The following is a 20,541-nucleotide window of genomic DNA, read 5'->3' as shown; positions in this document are numbered from 1 at the left end:
CCTGCTTTGGTAGACCTGGTCTGTGTACAGAACTCGCGTTTAGGGACCAGGAGAAAGGGAAAGAGAAGGTTTATGTTTTAAGGCAGTGTATTTTTTTTTTTTTCCTTACATAATTCTCCTCCTTCACAGGTCTTGTTGTTTGGTTATTTAATGCATTCTTGTATTTGCAACAATATGACTACAGCTCCACTGACTCCTGATGGGATATACTGTGTATGTCTAAACCTCCATTCACTGCCTGAAAACTCATCCCAGAATGTCTGTGCGTAATAGCATACGTTTATTTATAAAACAAAAGCAAAGAACGATGTTCTATCTTAATGGCCCTTGAGACTGAAGAACTGATGAGAGGGTTTTTTTGGTTTGTTTTCTCTTGTGCTGCACAGAGTGTGAATCTGGGACTCTTGCGTAAGTACTCCCACAGATTTAGATGAGGATTACCTGTGTGAATAAGCGCTACGGATGTTTACAGGTTGTGGTATTGGGCCTTATGGAGTTAAAGCTCTTAGACGTGAGAGAACTTAACACTCAGACCGGACGAGGGGAAGTCTGGTTCCTTGCGGGCAAAGCCTTGTAGCAGGTATTGTTTTGGTAATTAACAACATACCTGTTAATACGGCGTGGAAATAGTGACTGCACGTGGTAAAATAAATCAGATTGAAAATACCGGCCAGTTCAGAACTCTTTTGAGGTAGCTTTGAAGTGACTTGCCAACATGCAGATTAATTGGTGCCTGGGATTTAGCTTCTCTTGCTGTACCACTGTACTGGGGCGTTAACGAGATTGGTAAAGTTAATGAGGACCAGAGCTCCCATTTACTCAAGCGCAGTGATGAGTGTCTTTCAATTCAGTGGATTTGGGAGCCCATCGACTTCAGCAGCACAGCCCAGCCACTGCAGTTTCCACTGATTCACTTGAAGCCACACTGCTGAGGGCTTCTGAATTACGATGCTGGGCCTCGCAGCGTTTGTGTGAGAGAAGAGAGGGGAGATTGTCTTGGTGTTCTTTTAGGCTGCTAGGGTATTTAATGGCAAGCCCAAAGTGGTATGAGTAATTGGGAAATTAGGAGAGGTGGAAATGGGATATTCCAGGCAGATACTGCCCTACAGGAGCAATTTTAAAGTCTTAAAAGGTCTGTAGTCTTTATAGATGACCATTAAACTTTTTCCCCTTAATGATACTGCAGATGTGGCGTTTAAAAGATATTTTGCTCTAGTCACCTTTGTTGGAGAGGATCACCGAATGAGGACAACTGTACCAGTTAAAGCTGAAAACTACAGCGTGTTCCAGAAAACAATTTTAAAACAGCCTCTTTGAGCTCAAATCATCTTTATCAAAGTTTCTACTCTCTCCTGTCAGCCTGACACCCGCGATAGGTGGTTCACAGTGTCCCGAGTTAAACGAAGGCCTCGTTCTGAAAGAAGCATTCCTGGAAATTGAAGTATCATGAATTTTCCTTCCTAAATAAGGAACGACAGTGATGGCACAGAGGGCAGGGGCCTGCTTTTAGAAAGACACCAACAACAAAAAAAACCACCCAAGACACCCCTATGCATGGATTTTTTCCAATTTCTGCAGTGTAGCAGGTACAGGGTTTATTACTCTTATCTTTAAACCAGAGAAACCCAAAGATCTCTCTCCCTTGGATAACGTCCCACAGGAGCTTAACCCTGGAGTCCTTGCGGCTGCCTGCAAGGACTGCGTTTTGCTCAAAGATGGGCACTGCTGCAGGCTCCTCCGAGGTGTAATGCTGTTCCCTGTAGGCGTTTTGCATCCGATTCTGTATTTTCCTGGAGATGAACACAAACCAGAAACCGACAACCACCCCACCCCCTGAATTTGCACCTTTCGGGACTGCTCGGGCTCTTTTCTCTTATTTAACTGTGTATGTTTTGTTGTACATTCAGTGACTGTTATCGTGTTCATAGTCTCGTGCAACCTGCCAGGTGTTAAAAAAAAAAAAGGCAAAAACAAACCAACTCGGAAAATAATAAATCTTTTTCTCTTTTTTTTTTTTAAATACTGGCGCTGACCTGTCTGTTCCCTAGGGCCGGGGTGGCAGGGGGGAGGGTTGGGAGGGGAGCGTGTAACGGCCTTTCGCTGTTCTCGACTGCTAAACGTCGCCTGTCGCCGCTGTCGGTGGCGACAAGGCGCAAACCCTGCGCGCCGCCGCCTCCCTGCGGCGAGACGCGCACTGCGCAGGCGCGGCGAGCCGGAGGCGTGACCGCGCAGGCGCGGGCAGCCGCTTCCGCCTTCCGGTGCGGGCCGCGTGCGGCGGCTGCCCGCCCGCCCCGGCCCGGCCCGGCCCTGCCCAGCGGTCGCCGCCGCGGCTGTGGGGAGCGGCCCTTGGCCGCGGGGAACGGCCGGGGCGGGGCGGAGGCTCGGCGGCCTGGCCGCGGGGTCTCGGCGTGCCTTCGGCTCCGGCACCGGGGAAGCGCCGTCGCGCCGAGACGCCGGCGTCGGGCCCAGAGCGGGTATGAAAAGCGCTTTTTTTCTTTTATTTCCCTCTTGTTTCTTACTGTCCAAGCCTGGTTTTGTTTAGTTACATATTTGTGATTTTTTCCCGTTGATTTATTCCGCGTGGTTCATGCGTTTTTCATCTAGCAGGGAGCCCGGAGCTGCACAGCTCTTCCAAACTGTGCCTGAGGGGAAGAGGGCTCTTGGCCCAGTCATAGCTGCAAATCCAGCCTGGGAGAAAGCCTAACTGAGACCTGCCGTTCAGTTTTGCGCGTTAAAACCACTTTCAGGATTTAGATGTAGTTTTTCGTGGTATTTAACTCTATTGGCAACCGTTCCTGCAGGTGGGAGGTGAAGTGAAACGGGTCGCTTTACTTTCCAGTCCTCCTGTGTGCATGGTACAGGCTGTCTGGAAAAGCGTTTCTCTTGTTGATGTGACTGCTGTTGTGCTCAAACAGTAAATTAACGCTGTCATATCTTACCTATCTTACTGCCTGATTCTGTAGCTTTAAACAACAGCTTAATCGAATGCAGCTTCTCAGTCATTCCTCAGCTGGGTATGTAGCTGGGTTTGGGATTTTTCGGTTGTTGAGGGTTTTGCCACTGTTTTTCAGGAGAGGGTGAAGAATGGACTCTCTGGATCACATGCTTACGGACCCGCTGGAGCTGGGACCCTGCGGGGAAGGAAATGGCACACGCATTATGGAGGACTGCATGTTGGGTACCACTAGAGTCAGTCTGCCCGAGGACCTTCTGGAGGATGTGAGTAGCGTGAACATGCTTTACCTTTTCAGAGCCTTGATAAAGCAGTGTGTTTAACTCCCTTTGTGGGGCTTGCAGAGCAAACTGAGAAGAGAGGAAATGTTTCTGACTGTCCTGGAAAAGATCTCAAAAAGGGCTTTGATTAATCTCAGGAAAACGTCTTTTAAAGCTATTCTGTTATGTTAATTTTCTAGATCACAATCTCTCTTTTTTTTAAAATTACCTTTAAGAAAGTTTTGTTTGTTACAATTTTTGAATTTATTTTCTTGTTACTAGTACTATCATTAATTTCCTCACCTTTCCTCTATTGTTTTCTGCGTTTGGTGAGATGCTGTCTCGTGACTTGTGTTATTTAACCACAGAAAGCCTTAAGGGCTAGAAAATTTTAAAGGGTGTGGGTGCATTTTCTTCACTGTATTGTTTTTTGCTTTCTTTAGCCTGAGATCTTCTTTGAAGTTGTCAGCTTGTCTACGTGGCAGGAGGTGCTGACAGCTGCGCAGCAAGACCACCTAAAAAAATTCCTGCCTCACTTTCCTGAAAACAACCGAGAGCACCAGAACAAACTCATCTCTGCCTTGTTCAGTGGTGAAAACTTCCGTTTTGGAAATCCACTGCACATCGCCCAGAAACTCTTCCGGGGTCAGTAAGCGTAATAAGCTTCTGTGAGTTTTCGGGGTTAAGTTCTCAACTAGCAGTTGATGAAAACTCAGGTGTTTCTTACCTCTTTGTTGCAGACGGACACTTTAACCCTGAAGTTGTGAAATACCGGCAGCTCTGTTTTAAGTCCCAGTACAAACGCTACTTGAGTTCTCAGCAGCAGTACTTCTACCGACTGCTCAAGCAGATCCTCGCTTCCCGCAATGTGAGTGCATTGTGTCTTTCTTGTCTTCCCTAATGAATAGGTTGTTTCTGCAACAAAGTGTCTTGGGATTTGTGCGTTCACGATTCTCCAAGGTCTTTCCTTTTGAATGCTGCGTTTCTGGTTTTCCAGTGGCCCCTATAATACGAGAACACAAGTGACGTTGTTACGTTTGCAAATCTCAGGTTTTGAGACTCTCATAGCTCTCACTTGTGTATAGCGTCTTTTTTCCACGTCCGCCTTGTCCCCCGCTTCCTGCATTTGCCCCTTTACACCTTACTGCCCTATTAGCGAGTCATTCTGCTTTCATTTTCTACTATTTCTGTCACTGTAAAACAAGTAAGGTTGCTCATTATGTAGTTGTATGAATTCCCCAGCTTCACCGGAGGCTGGTATAGAATAGATAGAGAACTGCGATCCTGATGCCTGTAAATCCCTGATGAGGGCTTCCTCTGTGGATACTGCTGTCTAATTTGGCTAACTGCTGCCAACTGAAACGTGTTCATTGCAAATACATGCTCGCTTATTGTTTCATTACGCTTGGATGTTGAAATGTATGGCATGTGTGGATGAAGCTGAAAGTCTGTCTTTGTAAAATGCCCCACAGTGATATGGGAAAAAGAATACAGAGGTGTGTAGGAAGTTACTTCCTCTGTAGCCATAAGGGGTGAAATGTTTTCTTCAAAAGAGACAGTATTCTATGTCTGCATTATGTATTTGGCATGGAGACTGCACAAGTGGATCTCCGACCAATGGTGAGGTTCCTCTCAACAATCCACAGAAAATGACAGTGAGGTACTGGGTGTGCAGATGAAGGTGCAGAAATTTCTCCTTGCTTTTTCCCCCCGCTTTCAATGGTGGTCTAAACCGCTGGTTTTAAAACGTGGCAGATACTGATAGTTCTTAAGGGTTATCATGCAAAGAACTGAGGTTCTTACTGCACCAACTTCAAATGTTAAACTTGCTGAAAGCGTGTGAGTTGGCCTTATCTGTTCTAGCTTACAACGCTGTAGCTGAGATAGCTAATGTCACACGCATCTCTCCTTCCAGCATTTGCTGGATTTAGCTAGGAAAGGAGGCCCTGAAATGACCCTAAGGAGAAAGCACTTCTCACCAACGTATGACACAGAAGAACGAGACAGACGGACACATCGGCGCTACTTGAAGATTCTGAGGGAAGTGAAAGAGGAGTGTGGAGATACTACCTTATCTTCTGATGAAGAAGGTAATGCCCTGGACTGAACTAAAGACTTGAGATGTGAATGGGGAAAGACAAATTTTTGATGTGAGGACAGTGTCTTTGATGGAAGAGTGGAAACTGGGCTCCAGTTTTATTGGCTGTGCTCTAACGAACACAGGGGAATAGAATTATGTAAAAACAAATCTATTTATTTCTTTCTTTTAGATCTGAGCTCTTGGCCTCCGAGTTCTCCAGCACGTTGTCCAAGTCCACCAGTTCCTCTGAGAGTGATCCCCACGTTGTCAACCTTGGACATGAAAACAGCAGGTGGGAACCAAACTAGGGCTTGATAGGGCTTTAGGGGTGAGAATTACTTTGAGAAGTAATAAAAAAAAGCTAATAAGAAATTAGTTTGAAAATCTGTTGTTTCGTGGGAAATCTTGTAGTGCTTCATTTTTGCAATCTCTAAAACAGTTGGCTCTTCTCAGGGTTTATTTAATCTTTTTCTCCTTGGAAGGCTAGTATTTTAACACAAGGGTCTACAGGTTGTGTAATATTACTGATTTCTCTGTTACATTTTGACTTTTGTAGTTGAAGCATTAGCATAGTCCAGTTCAAAATATTTTGCTGTGTGTGCTGAGGCAATCTCTTCGAAGGTTACAGTAATCAAGTCTGCAAACTGTTTGTGCAGCACAGCTGGTTCTCACTTCTTTTCACTTCCATACTTGCATCAGCAGTGACATCTGATGACTCGAGGAAGTATTGAAATAAATGGGTTGATTAAAAGAATGAAATTCAAATACGGCAATTTAGTTATTGAAATTTGGAGGTTGTGCAAAGTGGGTAGAAAATGGCATTCTAAGAAGTCTGTAAAGTAACAATAATGGAAAACTGGGCGAGTAATCTCTGAATGTTTTTTTGTTCCAGACAAGATAGAACTTGGGGAAAGTGATTTGAAGATGATGTTGAAGAAGCACCATGAGAAACGAAAACGTCAACCTGTAAGATGTCGAGAAGTCCGGTGGGGTGGGACTGCATTTTATCTATTAGTCTTTTATCTGTTAGCCGTAAAGTTCGGGATACTGCTGAGTGACAAAATGATGACTAATTTTTTGCGTGCAACCACCCTTCAACCCTTTATCATAACCTGTTTTTAATTGTCAGCGCATATATGCAACTCCTGTTTGTGCCTATCTGTTTAGAAGAATTTTGTAATTTTAGTTGATGTGTTTTGGAAAGCCAAAATTTTGGATTTGAGGGTTAGAAGATTCCCAACTTTTATTGCAGTAAATAACTTTATAAGCTGATCCTGGATAAGTCTGGTTGCCTTCTTTACCCTTGTTGCTATCTTAACACTTTGTCCTTTCGCAATTTTAATTTCTATCCCATTGTCCGATGTAGGACCACCCTGATCTAGTGACGACAGACCTGACTCTTGAGGACATTATGACTCGAGTAAATGCTGGCAGGAAAGGTTCCTTAGCAGGTCAGTGGCTCGGACACTGTACTTGCGCACCGCGTGAATATAGGGTGTCCCGTGTGTGTGAAAAGCTGAGGGTGAAGGTGGTCTCAATAGATTGTTGTATCCTTTTGCTCTTCGCATAGCTGGCTAACCACTCTGGGGTTGCAAGCTGTTCCATTTCGGTTGCTCACAGACAACTCCAGTTTCCACTGAAGGTGCTTCCAACTAATTGGTGAAAGTTAATTTGTGTCTCTGCTCTAAGCAGTTACCTTTGCCTTTCTAATTTCATATACGTTGGTTTAAAAACTAGAGATTTTCTATTACAACAGAGCACGCTGAGGGGAAGATTCATGGAAATTACTGGGAAGATGGAATGAATGATGTGTGAATGAGTTATATGCACGCTACAACATCTCTGAATATATATTTAAATATATAGTTAGTTTATGACTCTCGCTGAAATCTGTTAAGAAGTTTTCTATTTATTCTTCTTACCTTTGATCGTGTCTTAAAGCCTTATTTGACCTTGCAACCCTCAAGAAAAAGGTGAAGGAAAAGGAAGATAAGAAGAAAAAAAAGCTGAGGATTATTAAATCCGAGGTGGAAGATCTGGCTGACTCTCTTAGCAATGCAGATGGAATCCCCCCAATGTCTCAGGATCCTTCCCCCATTCCTCTGTCATCTGTCAAAGAGGAGTAAGTACTTCAAAGGGCCCTGAACGCCTTGCACGGGTGGAGAGAGCAACAGATGTTGCAGCTCAAATTTTTGTGGGACTTCTGCAGGCTTGGGTTTCATGCAGCTTGGGATGTGTGAAATGTGCGGTGTTCATCTTTGTACATGAAGGTGAGTATTTACTCAGGGAACTTAACTCTGCTTGTGTTCTCTTTCGTTTGAAGACCTCTTGAAGAGATGAAGCCATGCCTTGGAATAAATGAAATATCTTCCAGCTTCTTTTTCCTTCTTTTGGAGATGCTGTTTCTGGAAGGACCTGCTACTCTCTCTGTGGTAAGGAACCACACACTTACCTAGGAGTCTTTGCAGAAAGCAAAATTAGGAGATGGAGGGTTTTATAGCTATGTAATAGTGATTTTTATCCAGAGTTGTCCTGCTGTAAATTATATTAAGATATAGATTATGTATTAAAGAAATGACACTCTTTGGGAGTGTATACCATGTTCTGTTTTTAACATGTTTCATAAATGTAGTCAGTGGAATCTGTAAGTCTTTCCATACCCGTTCTTTAGATCATGTTTAGATATATTCTATATATTAAGGGCAGAGATGGTGGGGAAGTTTTTCCCCCGTTCTGGTCTCTGTTGTCCGAAATACCATGTTGTGGTTACATCCAAAAGTCAGGTGTTTTGTTCTTTTTTTTTTTATGCATAAAAATCTTTTTGTCCCCTGGACATGTTTAGCTGTTTCGTTTTCTATTAAAACAGTCATAGTTTAAAGTGCGAGATCTTTAATAGAGTATTTCTTTTTCCTCTTCAGCTCGAAGATAAAGTTCTAGATTGGCAATCTTCTCCTGCCAGCGCACTAAATAACTGGTTCTCCTTTACCCCTAACTGGTCTGAACTGGTTTTACCCGCCTTGCAGTACTTGACAGGTGACAGCAGAGGTAAGAATGGCTGTTAAAAATACTAATGGTGCTTGTACCTCGGTTCTAATCAGTGCTGGGTTTATATTATAGCTCAAATCAACTTCTACTTCATCACTGCAATAAATGGTTGCATTGTTGACAGCGTTTCTATGATAGGCTTTATGGCTTACATTTCTTGATTGTGGTAGGCTTGTTTTGCATGTGGATGGTAGGTAAGACCCAGCTCGATTCCTGAGTACGTGAAAATGTGTGAAGTTGCCTCTAGACAGATAGTTTCTCCTGTTCGTATCATACACTTCAGGTGGGATGTTTGAAGCAGGAAGAAATCAGTCTCTTCCCAGTGTGAAGACGTTGTGGTTGTCTTCAGAGACTAGTAGAAAATAAATCAGATGAGCAAGCCGCTGGAAACATGAAGTTGGCCCAGCTTTGACCTGGGGCTTGGGCCAGCTAAGCTTCAGACATTCCTTTCAAACTAAAACTTCCCACTAAGCAAATGAGAACCACAGAATAATTTAAAGGGAGAGACAGCATAGATTGTAGTGGCCTTTGCAGCATGAATATTTAATTTTCTCCCTAATGCTGGTGAATGCTGTAAATCCTGAGCTCGCTTCCCATCAGCCCAGGAATAGTCACTGTACAGTAACAGTTCCTGGTGCCTCACAGCATGAACAGGATCTCATCTGACAGCCTGTAGATAAAAGACTCATTACCCTCTTCTATTCTTTCTGGCACTTGTGCTGTTACTGTGAGATGCTTATCTTCCTTTTGGGCAAGCATAAATTTAGAGATGCGCTTACATAATCACTTAAAATGCTTTATCTGTCATTATGAGCCTAACTCAACAGCTTGCATTACAACAGGAGTATTTTGGGGGTTGGATGATTGTGTGATGTCTCTGACATGCATATTTTTCATTTTAGATGTTCCTTCCAGCTTCTCACCTTTTGTTGAATTCAAGGAGAAAACTCAGCAGTGGAAATTGCTTGGTGAGTATCTTGTGCTCTTCTGTGGTTTCTACTATAGTAGAAAGGTTGGTTGTTTTCTCCAGGACTTGATTTTTCAGCTTGCTGCAGCCCAGAGAGAAAGGCAAGCAGAGCTGTTAATTTCTTTGCTTAGGCCTTTTCTTTTAGCTGAGTGAAGATGTGCTTTACAGTCTAGGTTTTCACAAGACTCGAGTATCAGCAGCAGACAGAGAATAAGTAAGCAGAGGCATTGGGCTTTATTTATGTTGCTGACCTAACCATGTTTACGTCACCCATCAGATCTCTCTGACCACCTTCATATTTTCCCTTCTGCGGAGCATTCCTTCTGATTATTCAGAGTAATTATTAATTATTACAATTATAAATTAATTAAGCTTCTCTGTGGAGCAAAGTGATACTATTCTCACTATTAAAAGCGGGAACCAAAGAGCAAATTAGTAATAAATGTGCCCAGGCTCATACTGAGTGAATGACAAATTTCTTGTGTTTATGTTCGTTCCTTTAGCTACTAGGCAGAATTTTTCCATTCTTATCTATAGTGATTCTATTTGCAGGCTTAAACTGGCAGAGCTTTGGAGCCAGGAGGCTACTCCTCTGGTCCCTTTCGCAGTCTTTGGTGGAGGTTATGTAGGCACGTGTTTCCGCTCATGGACTCGGTGACAGGGATTACTCTGGAGAGTAGGAACCGCCTCCAAATATCAGGTGGCTGTGTCTCAAACAGTGTCTTGCCTGCTATGCCAGGAGTTGAAGCACCGTCCTTTGTACTGGCAGAGGGGACTGACTAGGTTTTAGCACTTTTCTAAGCCTGGTTATGTTCCAGCTATTGAAATGGGAGCATCTGTGAAGTGTGTAAGATGCCTTGTGACTGGTGAGGCATAGGGGAAGGAAGGGAGTAGGAGATGACTGAGAAGTACAAGCAACCGGCTTCATAACAAATGAAGACTTCAATTTCCTATTTTTCTTGCTTTCTTTGACTAGGCTCTTGCCAAGATCATGAGAAGGAATTGGCAGCACTGTTTCAGCTCTGGTTGGAGACCAAAGACCAGAGTTTTTTCAAAGTGAGTCAGAAAAAAAATCACTTTCTAGCAGCACAAAACCTGAGTTAACATCCAACACTGACGATTCTCTGTTTTTCGATAGGAAAGTGAAGACAGCTCAGATGCCACAACACCAATTCCCAGAGTGTAAGTATATAATACTGCTTAAAGCTTTTGCAGCGCTTGCTAAAGCTATGAAGCTTGGCCCTCGTGCCTCTGGATCTACATGGCTGTTTGCTTAAAATAAAAAGATTTTACATCACGGGGTAGCAGGCAACTTGATAGTCTGACTTGACGCAAAGTCAGTTGATTTTTCCCCAGTTTATGTCCTGATGACTAGATCCAGTCCAGTCTTTGCTTACCTTTAGGTAGTGCGTAGAGCATGTTTTAAGATCTCTGCAGGCCTTATTTATATTATCATACTTTCAGAATTTGTTCAGCAGAATTTGCAGAAAGGGTGAGGTGACTAATCCTTTGAGATGTTCTTTGGGATTGTTGTGGGCTTGCGGTTGCTCGGAACTGATGGTGACCCTTGTTTCAGAAGGACTGACTATGTAGTCCGACCTAGCACTGGAGAGGAGAAACGTGTGTTTCAGGAGCAGGTAAGAAGAGAATCATCTTAATTTTAAAGGCACGCGTTGAAACAGTTGGCCACTAAAACCAGAGAATTTGTATGGGATGGCAGTTTTATACTCTGCACAAACTTTGCTAACGTAAAGAATCAGTATGTTTCTTCTGCCCTGAAGTAGGTATCTTGGCCTTACGTAAAACTTGCCAACAGTATAGCCTAGCTGCTTACTTCAAAACCAGCTGGATCTCTAAGGAGCATTGGGCAAAATTAATTGAAATTGGTAGTGCCAGCTTTTCTGTCTCGTCTGCCTTCCCCCAGCAGAAGAGGATGACTTGTCTCTGTACTTTTGGGGCAGGTATGAGTACAAGTACAGGTACTTAGTTACCTTGTCTGTAGTAGAAGGAAGTGTGTATTATAGGGTAAACACACGATGGTTCTTTTCCTTTGGTACCTGTGCTGTGCATGTGGTAGAATATCTAGGTTAAATTTTGAAAATCTCTCCTGCCACATTGGAGGAGGAAGAAAGGGCTTGTTGTTGCTGGGGGAAGGGGTGTTTTCTGGGCAGAAACTGTATCTCTGGCACCTCTCTAGTCTGTGCAGCTGCTTAACAGTGAACCTAAGGTATTGCACCTGCACACTTCGGTTAGGTGGTGCTTTATATTCTGCTTGAAGTAGTTTGTGCCTGTTTTAATCCAAAATATGTTTACACAGCGTATTTGAGCCTTTAATTTAAAAAAAACCCTTTCTCTAGAGAATGATCATAACTTCTAATATATATGTAGCATATGTTTTAAGACTTTGCTGTATATGATTACTGCTAAATTCAGTCCTCTTGTTTCCAAATACAGGAACGTTACCGCTACAGCCAGCCCCACAAAGCTTTCACTTTCCGTATGCATGGCTTTGAGTCAGTTGTTGGTCCTGTGAAGGGTGTGTTTGACAAGGAAACCTCATTAAACAAAGCCCGAGAGCATTCTCTCTTGCGCTCAGACAGACCAGCGTATGTCACCATCTTGTCCCTCGGTAAGGTGATGGCCAAAAAAAGATTTTTTATAAAAAAGAAAATGGCTCCCCTGACCCTCCCAAGCAATGACTTTAGGAATCTACATTATAAAGGGAAAAAGTGGCCCGGCTGGGATGACATAAGCGAAGAAGAAATCAATTATACGAAATAAAAGTGATGAAATGCTGGGAGCAGGAATAACTAGAAAAGAAGGCATCTCTGTGTTGCTGTTGAACTGGGAGAAAATGGGAAATAGAGCAGAGAGTTCATGGGGCTGGCTGAAGCGAAGGCTCGGATAATTGGGAGAGAAGAGAGTGGTGGTTTCAGTACACTATTGTGAAGTTGGGGCATTGCAAAGTCATTCTGGGGTTCAGTGCTGTTCCCCAAGTTCGTTGCTCCTGGCACAAAGCTGGCACAGTTGATGTCCTTTAAAATGATCCTTTGGAATCTCTGCTCAGATCTCAGAGGGGTCATGGGGGCTAGATTTTAGTGAGCAAGTAGGCACTGGGAGAGCGGAGATAAGAGAGCAATACCAAAACGTACCCACCAAAGTACTCCAATGCAGCAACCTAGTTATAGCTGGAAGTCTAAGCTCTGGTTTTGTATTCCAGTTCGTGATGCTGCTGCTCGCCTTCCTAATGGAGAAGGAACTCGTGCTGAAATCTGTGAGCTGCTTAAAGATTCCCAGTTCCTAGCTCCTGATGTCACAAGTGCTCAAGTAAGTTGGATGCCATGTCTAGCCTCAAACAGATTCTCCTAAAAATACACTGCGCAGACCCGGGCAGTATTGAGTGTCGTGAGTCCCAATAATTTTTTATGCTGTTTTGACTAGCAAATGAGAGCTGTGCTCTAGTCTGGTGAACTGCTGCAAATCTGCACCAAACTCTGGATGATGAAAGAACAGCTAGAAAAGCCATAGAATTAACACTATGTCATATATCTGCTCACATTTTAGATTCAGAAACAGTCAATTTTCAGAACTCTCAGCTTTGGTAGAAGCTCCGTTTAATCCAAGGTGGCAAACAGCATCCTGTGCTGCAACAGCTGCTCTCAGTCAGTTCTTACTCAAACGGATGGCTAGCAGCTTGCTTAGGTTTTATGCCAAGCAGGATTACTTTTTCTCTTCGTGACTTTTGGCTAGCCTGACCAGAGACATGTTGTAATTCTGTGAATTCTGAACTTTCAGGTTAATACTGTTGTTAGTGGTGCTCTGGATCGATTACATTATGAGAAGGATCCCTGTGTGAAATATGATATTGGACGCAAGTTGTGGATCTACCTGCACCGGAACAGGAGTGAGGAAGAGTTTGGTAAGCCTGGCGTGGTGATATTTTAAGAATTGAAAATGTTTATAAATCACTTGAGCTTCTTCAGTCCAGCTGGATAATAAACATTAATTTGTCAGTCTAGCTTTTTTCTCTAGTCAGTTTGCTAATGTTAGTCCATCAGCACTTAAACCCAGTCTTGCAGAGCAGTGTGTCAGTTTGAAGTATTTGCTTGAAAAATAGCATCCCATGTACAAGAACTGCACATGTATGTACAGTCACAACTTTTTATGTGTCTTAGTTTCAGCCTTTTTGGCTAGTTTTACTTTATATTTTTCTTTGCACTATGACACGACTATGTCTGTCCGATTTATTGTCTGAAGATGAGCTTACAGTTCTGAATTGACCTCTTTTCTTAAATCAGTTTGCTTGTGTTCAGGAGCTCTAACCATTAATTTGTATTTGCAGAACGGATCCACCAGGCTCAAGCTGCTGCAGCAAAGGCGAAGAAAGCTCTTCAGCAGAAGCCAAAACCTCCAGCTAAAATGGTAAATTTCCTTGCACAGGTTTGCACAGATGCTTTTGAGATTGAGAAGGAGATACAGGACGCCTAACTTAATCTATGAATTCTGCATCCATAGTGGTTGATGAAAATTGCCACCTATTTGAGTTACCAGTTCATTATATTTATGAATGTCGGTGTTATTCTAGCACCAGCGCACAGAAGAAAGAGGGGACTTGTACAGCTCCCAGCTCCCGCTGTTATCCTTGTTGATCTCAGCAGAAAGATTAATGGAATTCATTTGTGCTGCCTATCTTAGGGATGGCCTTTCAGATCTAGTTTTGAGGTTAATCTATAGCAGAGTGTGTGGAACATGTCTGCTGTCCTCTCCCTTGCTGTGCTGAAGCACTCATGATTTGGATGTGGTGGTGGTGGTGGTGTTGTTATTGATACCAAATACCTCTAAAGTAGTTGCTGTTGGCGAATTAACCAAGGTGGAAATCTGCATGTTATGAATGTTTGTTGCTGCTGAGGTGCACTTTTCCCTGAGAACAGGAGCAGCCAAACGTGTCAGCCCACTTGTGGTTGCAGTTGAGGAAGGCAGTCGGTCTGTCAGCTGTAATTTCAGGATTTAGCGCCGGGGCATCATTCATAACCATACAGAGATCAGCTTAAAGTGCTCAGCCCGCTCTCTAGAGTGCAGCAGTCAAACCCGGTTTTGGTGAAGACCTTTTATGCTTGACATGGTTTCTTTGCAGAAGACTAGTAGCAAGGAGAGTTCTGTGAAAGCACTCCCCAGCAGCACGTCAGAGCCCAGTCAGCTGAGCCTTAGTGACTCCAGCATGCCACCAACTCCCGTGACTCCCGTGACGCCAACCGCACCAGCATTACCAGCAACGCCTATTTCGCCCCCACCAGTGTCTGTGGTTAGCAAGAGTGTATCTAGTGCTGGATCGGAGCCAGCAAAACCCAGTCAAAGGTAATTCTTCCGTCTCACACATCGCTTATGAATGTTGCTGGTTCTTTCTCAGTCATTTCCTACATCTTTGCTGACCTACTGGCTTTATCTTTTCCGTAGTGTTCTTCTGGTATCGTCCCCTACCATGCCACAGCTCGGGACATTGCTTTCCACAGCCCAGAGTTCACAGACACAGCCTGGGCCGCAGCCACCTCCCACGCGGGTGGTAAGTCATACCACCTCCTCAGGACTGCCGCAGGTCCGGGTGGTCACTGCCCAGTCGAGCCTCCCAGCTGTGTCTCAGCAAGCCCCAGTGGTAACCCAGCAGCAGCAACCTACGTCAGTGCCTCAAATCCGCGTTCCAGCTACAGCCGCGCAAACCAAAGTGCTCCCTCAGGTGAGTTTGGCTGCATGGAAATGGCGGAGTAGCTCTGACGACTTCTGGTATTTCGGTATGGTGCACAGGGATTACTTGCTCACTTGGGACATGCAGTAACTGGAGGGCAAGAGCAAAGAAACAGTTGTGCACAAATAATACTGTTCAGTGCTCCTTTTTTCCTCCCTGTTGCCTGTTCATGTGGCACCACTAAATTGTGCATTACAGTAAAAAGTCCACAGAACTTGCAAGCTATAAGTCACGAGACAATAAAAGCAAATTATTAGTCTGTTAGTGTTGTGTTAGCTTGCTCATAGGCTGCCTCTGTGTCTTTCTGTAGGCTGTGATGACTCTGCCGGTAAAAGCTCAAACCAGCCCAGTGCAGGTGCAAAGGCCAGCAAGCTCCGTGACAGGACAGACAGGCATCACTGTGACAGGACTGTCTGCAACGCCCAGTCCTGCTGTAAAGCCAGTAACCAGCTCTCCAGGCAGTTCTGCTACAAGCACCTCCTCTACCACTGTCATCCAGAACGTAGCTGGCCAGAACATCATCAAGCAGGTGAGAGAGAGGGATAGACGAGGAACTGGGCTCTATGACCCAGTCGTTTCACGTTTGCTGTGACAGACATGATATGCAGATGTCAAGATAGTGAAAACTGTAGCGGGTAACTGTAGTGCTACATGAGTTACTGACCATACAGGCTTAGGCAGTTGCTGCTCTGGTGTATTTGAGCCCTGTTTTCACGTATGGGTAAAAGATACGTTAGTCCAAGATTAACCATCTTCAGATGCTGATCTCATTTTCATTCATTGTGTTTGAAAAAGCAGCTCCACAATTTTCATATTTTATATGGTTTTGGGAGTGCCATCTGATACGCAAGCAAAACCATTTTCAGCAGTGTGCTGAGTCCTAGCATCATGCCGCTTCAATTCTGATGGGAGCAAACATCATCCTGTTGGGAAGTTTTACTTTGTTGCCTTGGACTGCATCCTGGTTTGATACAGCCATCTCTCTGATCTCTTCCAGGTGGCTATTACAGGGCAACTTGGCATGAAGACCCAGCCTGGAAGTGGCATCCCACTCACAGCGACCAATTTTCGGATCCAAGGAAAGGATGTGTTGCGCCTACCCCCCTCCTCTATCACCACAGATGCGAAGGGACAGACAGTGCTGCGTATCACGCCGGACATGATGGCCACCCTGGCCAAATCTCAAGTCACTACTGTCAAACTGACTCAGGACCTCTTCACAGCAGCTGCGGGAAGCAGTGCTAGTGGGAAAGGCATCTCTGCAACTTTGCACGTGACATCCAATCCTGTCCAGACTGCTGATTCCCCAGCCAAGACTAGCACGGCCACTACTGCTTCTTCCAGCCCAGCTGGAAGCACAGTGGTTAAAGTGACTCCTGACTTAAAGACCGCGGAGCCAAGCTCTGCTTTCCGACTGATGCCTGCTCTGGGCATGACTGTGGCGGATCAGAAGAGCAAAGCTGTCACTACGGTGGCATCCACTGAGGCCAAGCCAGCTGCTACTATAAGAATCGTGCAGGGGCTGGGGGTGATGCCGCCCAAAGCTGGGCAGACTATTACGGTAGCTACTCATGCTAAGCAAGCGCCCTCTTCCTCAGCAGTGAGCGTGCCTGGCACAGTCCATACCTCAGCTGTCTCTTTACCAACCGTGAGTGCCACAGTGTCGAAAGCAGTTGCTGTGGCCTCGGGAGCAGCTGGGACTCCCATAACTATAGGCACAGGAGCCACTGCTGTGCGGCAGGTACCCGTCAGCACCACAGTAGTATCTACATCCCAGGCAGTAAGTAATGCTAAACTTTTTCTGGAGGTGGGTGAGAAAGGGGAATGCTGAAATGTACTGATGGTTTATATCTGCAAATTTCTCTTTACATCCACAGAGGCTCAAATTAAGTACAGTAGAATGTGGGTCTGCAACTAATTTCATGGTGTTGGAATTGTAGCTAAATGCTGACTGACTAGAAAACAGTGAGATATGTCTTCCCTTACCTCCTGTTGCGAGTGAACGAAATAAACTTTGCTTATCTGAAGTCCTACCTCGTGCAGCTCAGCGTCTTGCCCCACGCCGCTGAAATAATTTCCCTTGGAATGGTGTCAGAACTAGAATTGCTTGTTACTTGTATTAGTTTTTTTTACCGATTTCCCCGTTTAATGCAATTTTAATGCCTAAAGCTGAAGGCCCCATAAACTGTATCGTGAAGCGAATTGACATTACGATAGTTTCCTAAGGATAAATATCATGGACGGATACAGTGATCCTTCCCAGAGAAATACGGTGGTGCAAAGATGATGCGGGTTTGTGGGGCTCAGGCAGCTGTGAAGTGAATGAGATGGAGGTGAATTGTAATGAGCCTGAAATGGAGCACAGATTTCATCAGCAAAGCTGCTGTTGGTTTCTACTCCCAGGACTCCTAAAAAGCAAGCTGAGTGGTAATTGCCTGTTGTCAAAGCAGTTTCTCTGCTGAACTCCCCGCGGCTCCTCATGTGTTCTTCAACTTCTCTAGGGGAAACTACCAACACGAATAACAGTGCCTCTGTCAGTGATCAGCCAGCCAGTGAAAGGCAAGAGTGTGGTGACTGCCCCCATCATTAAGGGCAACCTCGGGGCCAAGTGAGTACTTTGCATGGGGTAGTTTTGCTTTAGAAATAGGCTGAGGAAGGTCTGTGTTCGATAGGTTCCTGGGGAGCTAGCAAGCAGAGGGTGGAATAGACTTGCAGTCCATTAGCTGCAAGAAACTGAGTGAGTATGGTGTCTGGCAGTGAGAATATAGTCTTTGTTTAGGTGCCCTGAGATGTAGGTTCTAGCAAGTACACTGAAGAAAAAAAATGTTCTTTGCCTTGAAACCAGCCATTAGATTCATTCTGTGTGTTTGAGCACGAATTAACCTGGTGACATACCTAAAAATACATGTAATCTGAAGCCATCTCTCCGTTAAAGAAGCTAGGGAAGTGTTAACTGCCTCAGTGAAAAATTCCTCTGGCATTCAGATATTGAAGTCTTTTTGTTTATTCTTCCATGAATCCTGGTAGTGTCTCCCTTAGTTAATATTTCAAGGCAGAGCACAGTGTGCTCAAGCTATTTTCCGCCTTCTTTGAGAAGTGTTCAGGTCTGATCAGACTAACCCTGTGATATGCACAGTCGAGAATGAGAGGGTTTAATTTGCATAATAAAGTAATTCTCTATGATAGTGATAAATGTTGACATAAACTTGTCACTTGTGTATTTGCCATTTTTTGCAGAGAAAAAAAACCCGCTACTTAAACTCATTAGTAAATTAGATAAGTAACTTTAATCTCCTAGCAACTGAAGAACAATTTGTGAGTCTGAAAGACCTAGCCTGCTGTGCTGTTTACTAACCTTTCAACAATTCTCTTTCCTTAGCATCAGTGGATTAGGTAGAAATATCATCCTGACTACGATGCCAGCAGGGACAAAACTGATTGCTGGGAACAAGCCAGTGAGTTTTCTGACTGCACAGCAACTACAGCAGCTGCAGCAGCAAGGCCAGGCCACGCAGGTAATGGCACCTAGCATGGTAATATTATTTGCTTTTTTATGACTTAACATCTCCATGAGGACTTCACACTTGGTACACAGGGTTCCATAAAAAGTAGAGGTACATGCTGTAATAGACACATTAAGCACATGCAGTGCATCATCTCCTTTACCTTCCCTCCATCCAGATACGGTTTTTAAATGTTTCTGAGGCACTGAATAGGAATGTAAGCCCAAAAATCCTGTCAGGAAGAGTTCCCAACTGCTTGAAGAATTGTTTCTATACACTTGGCTTTTTTTGTGGTGCTTTGTACTTTAGTTTCTCTGCAGGTCACCTTTCCTTGAAGAAGTCACATCGCTTCTTTGTGTATCTGTTTTTCTGCCTGGAAACTTAGCGTTATGTAATTCCAAATAATTAATCTTTCTTAATAGAGAGCTGCTAGTGACAAGTCTGTAGAAGTGTTCAATGGATCCAAGTCCTTCTTCTGAAAACTTGTAAAAGCAGCTGACATGTAGGTTTATATTCAAACTAGTTTTTAGGTCTTCCTCTCTAATCTTGAAATCTCTTGCCACCATCCCACATGAACAGCGGATGGAGTGATCTTCTTGCGACAGATTCTGTTCTTGATGTGTTTTGGTGCTTGGTCTTGTTCATGTAACTGAAACTTTGTTGGCAGCAGAAGCAGATCATTTACCAGCATTTCAGAGCACGATGCAAGTGCAATGTGTCACCAGGTTGTTCTTGACATGAGTTTTTTTCTTTCCATTTGGAACAGGTGCGAATTCAAACAGTACCAGCCTCCCACCTCCAGCAAGGAACAGTATCTGGCTCTACTAAGGCAGTTTCCACTGTGGTTGTGACAACAGCTCCATCTCCAAAACAGACCCAAGATCAACTATGAACACTGGTTTGAAAATGGATCGCTCTCCAAGAACTTCCCCGAGTCCGTTGTCATCCTCCATCCAACCACCCAAGACTACCTAACCACAGTCATGGCTCGGGATTGGACTGGATTCAGTCAGGTTGCTTGTCTGGAGTCAGCGTTGTGATGTCTAGGTAGAAATTCCACAGCAAAAGATGCTGTACCTACAAACCAAAATGTTTCAGTCCGGATGTGTAAAGCCAAGTTCTGTGGCATTGATCATTTAAGAAATGTCTTCCTTTTCTTTGTTCTCTTCCCATCTGAAGGGTTTTTTGCAACTATCACTTCTGTGCGTTTTGGGTTGTAGACAAAGCAGTTGATCTTGGGTCTTCCTTGACCAGGGAAACTTGCTTGGAAGGGCTAATTCAGTGGCTTTTCAAAGTCCTGAAGAAGATGCCTCCTTTTGCTGGAGTCTGGCTGTCACTACTTTTATATAGGTGACTTGGACACCAGAGTTTGTTTGTAACATAGCCTGGAAGTAGATCCCTAACACATTCAGTGTACTATTTATAGATGTTTTAAATACCTCTCCCCTATCTCTGAGCTCAGACTTCTTTTGAACAGATACCACTTCCATGTCGAATTTCTGTCAAAGGCAAGATGAGAGTCAAGACGGTTTTTGCTGTAAAAAAGCTAGTAACCATGGGGAAGAGTGAGAAGTGGAGGAGATACAGAAAGTCATTGTGTGAACAAGTCTGTCAGCATTTGGGAATATACTGGAAAGGAAATAGAAAGTGTTCACCAGAAAGGTCCTCCTTTAGTTTTCCTCAACAAATAAACCCTTTTACCAGTCAAGAAAGACTGTAGCTTGTTTTAAAAGTTTGGAATATGTTTTCAAATATACCCGAACTGTAGTCTCTTGGTCTCAGAAGAAGTATTTTAACCCATGATCTCCTGGCCTTTAGTTTTGTTTTTACCTTTGCCATTTTATCTCTTTATGTAAATTTGTTTGAATTTTGCACACATCAGAGATGAATTCGTGGCTGTTCTGACATGACCTTGAAGCTTTCTCGGAATGAGATCAGAAGACATGTTGGACCAGGAGAAGAATAAAAGGGCAGAAAGCCTTACAAATCTCTC

General features: G+C 44.0%; 1 protein-coding gene across 1 annotated transcript; it reads left to right on the top strand.

Annotated features, from left to right (window-relative positions):
* Window positions 1-3,050: 3,050 nt before the first annotated feature.
* On the top strand, window positions 3,051-19,440 carry NFRKB (nuclear factor related to kappaB binding protein; the record flags this gene model as incomplete). Its single annotated transcript, XM_082010015.1, has 25 exons — window positions 3,051-3,219; window positions 3,657-3,858; window positions 3,954-4,081; window positions 5,129-5,303; window positions 5,484-5,585; window positions 6,186-6,259; window positions 6,660-6,744; window positions 7,235-7,415; window positions 7,617-7,725; window positions 8,212-8,338; window positions 9,241-9,306; window positions 10,282-10,361; window positions 10,444-10,487; window positions 10,882-10,942; window positions 11,760-11,934; window positions 12,526-12,632; window positions 13,101-13,224; window positions 13,648-13,727; window positions 14,440-14,660; window positions 14,760-15,036; window positions 15,356-15,574; window positions 16,043-16,825; window positions 17,547-17,653; window positions 18,425-18,560; window positions 19,315-19,440. The coding sequence occupies exons 1-25, from the start codon at window positions 3,085-3,087 to the stop codon at window positions 19,438-19,440; spliced, it is 3,924 nt and encodes a 1,307-aa protein (XP_081866141.1). The 5' UTR covers window positions 3,051-3,084.
* Window positions 19,441-20,541: the final 1,101 nt, after the last annotated feature.

This window comes from Phaethon aethereus, assembly GCF_964289735.1.
Source record: "Phaethon aethereus genome assembly, chromosome: 23".
Lineage (NCBI taxonomy): Eukaryota > Metazoa > Chordata > Aves > Phaethontiformes > Phaethontidae > Phaethon > Phaethon aethereus.
Note: the sequence above shows the minus strand (reverse complement) of the source record. Positions and strands in the feature narration are given on the sequence as shown.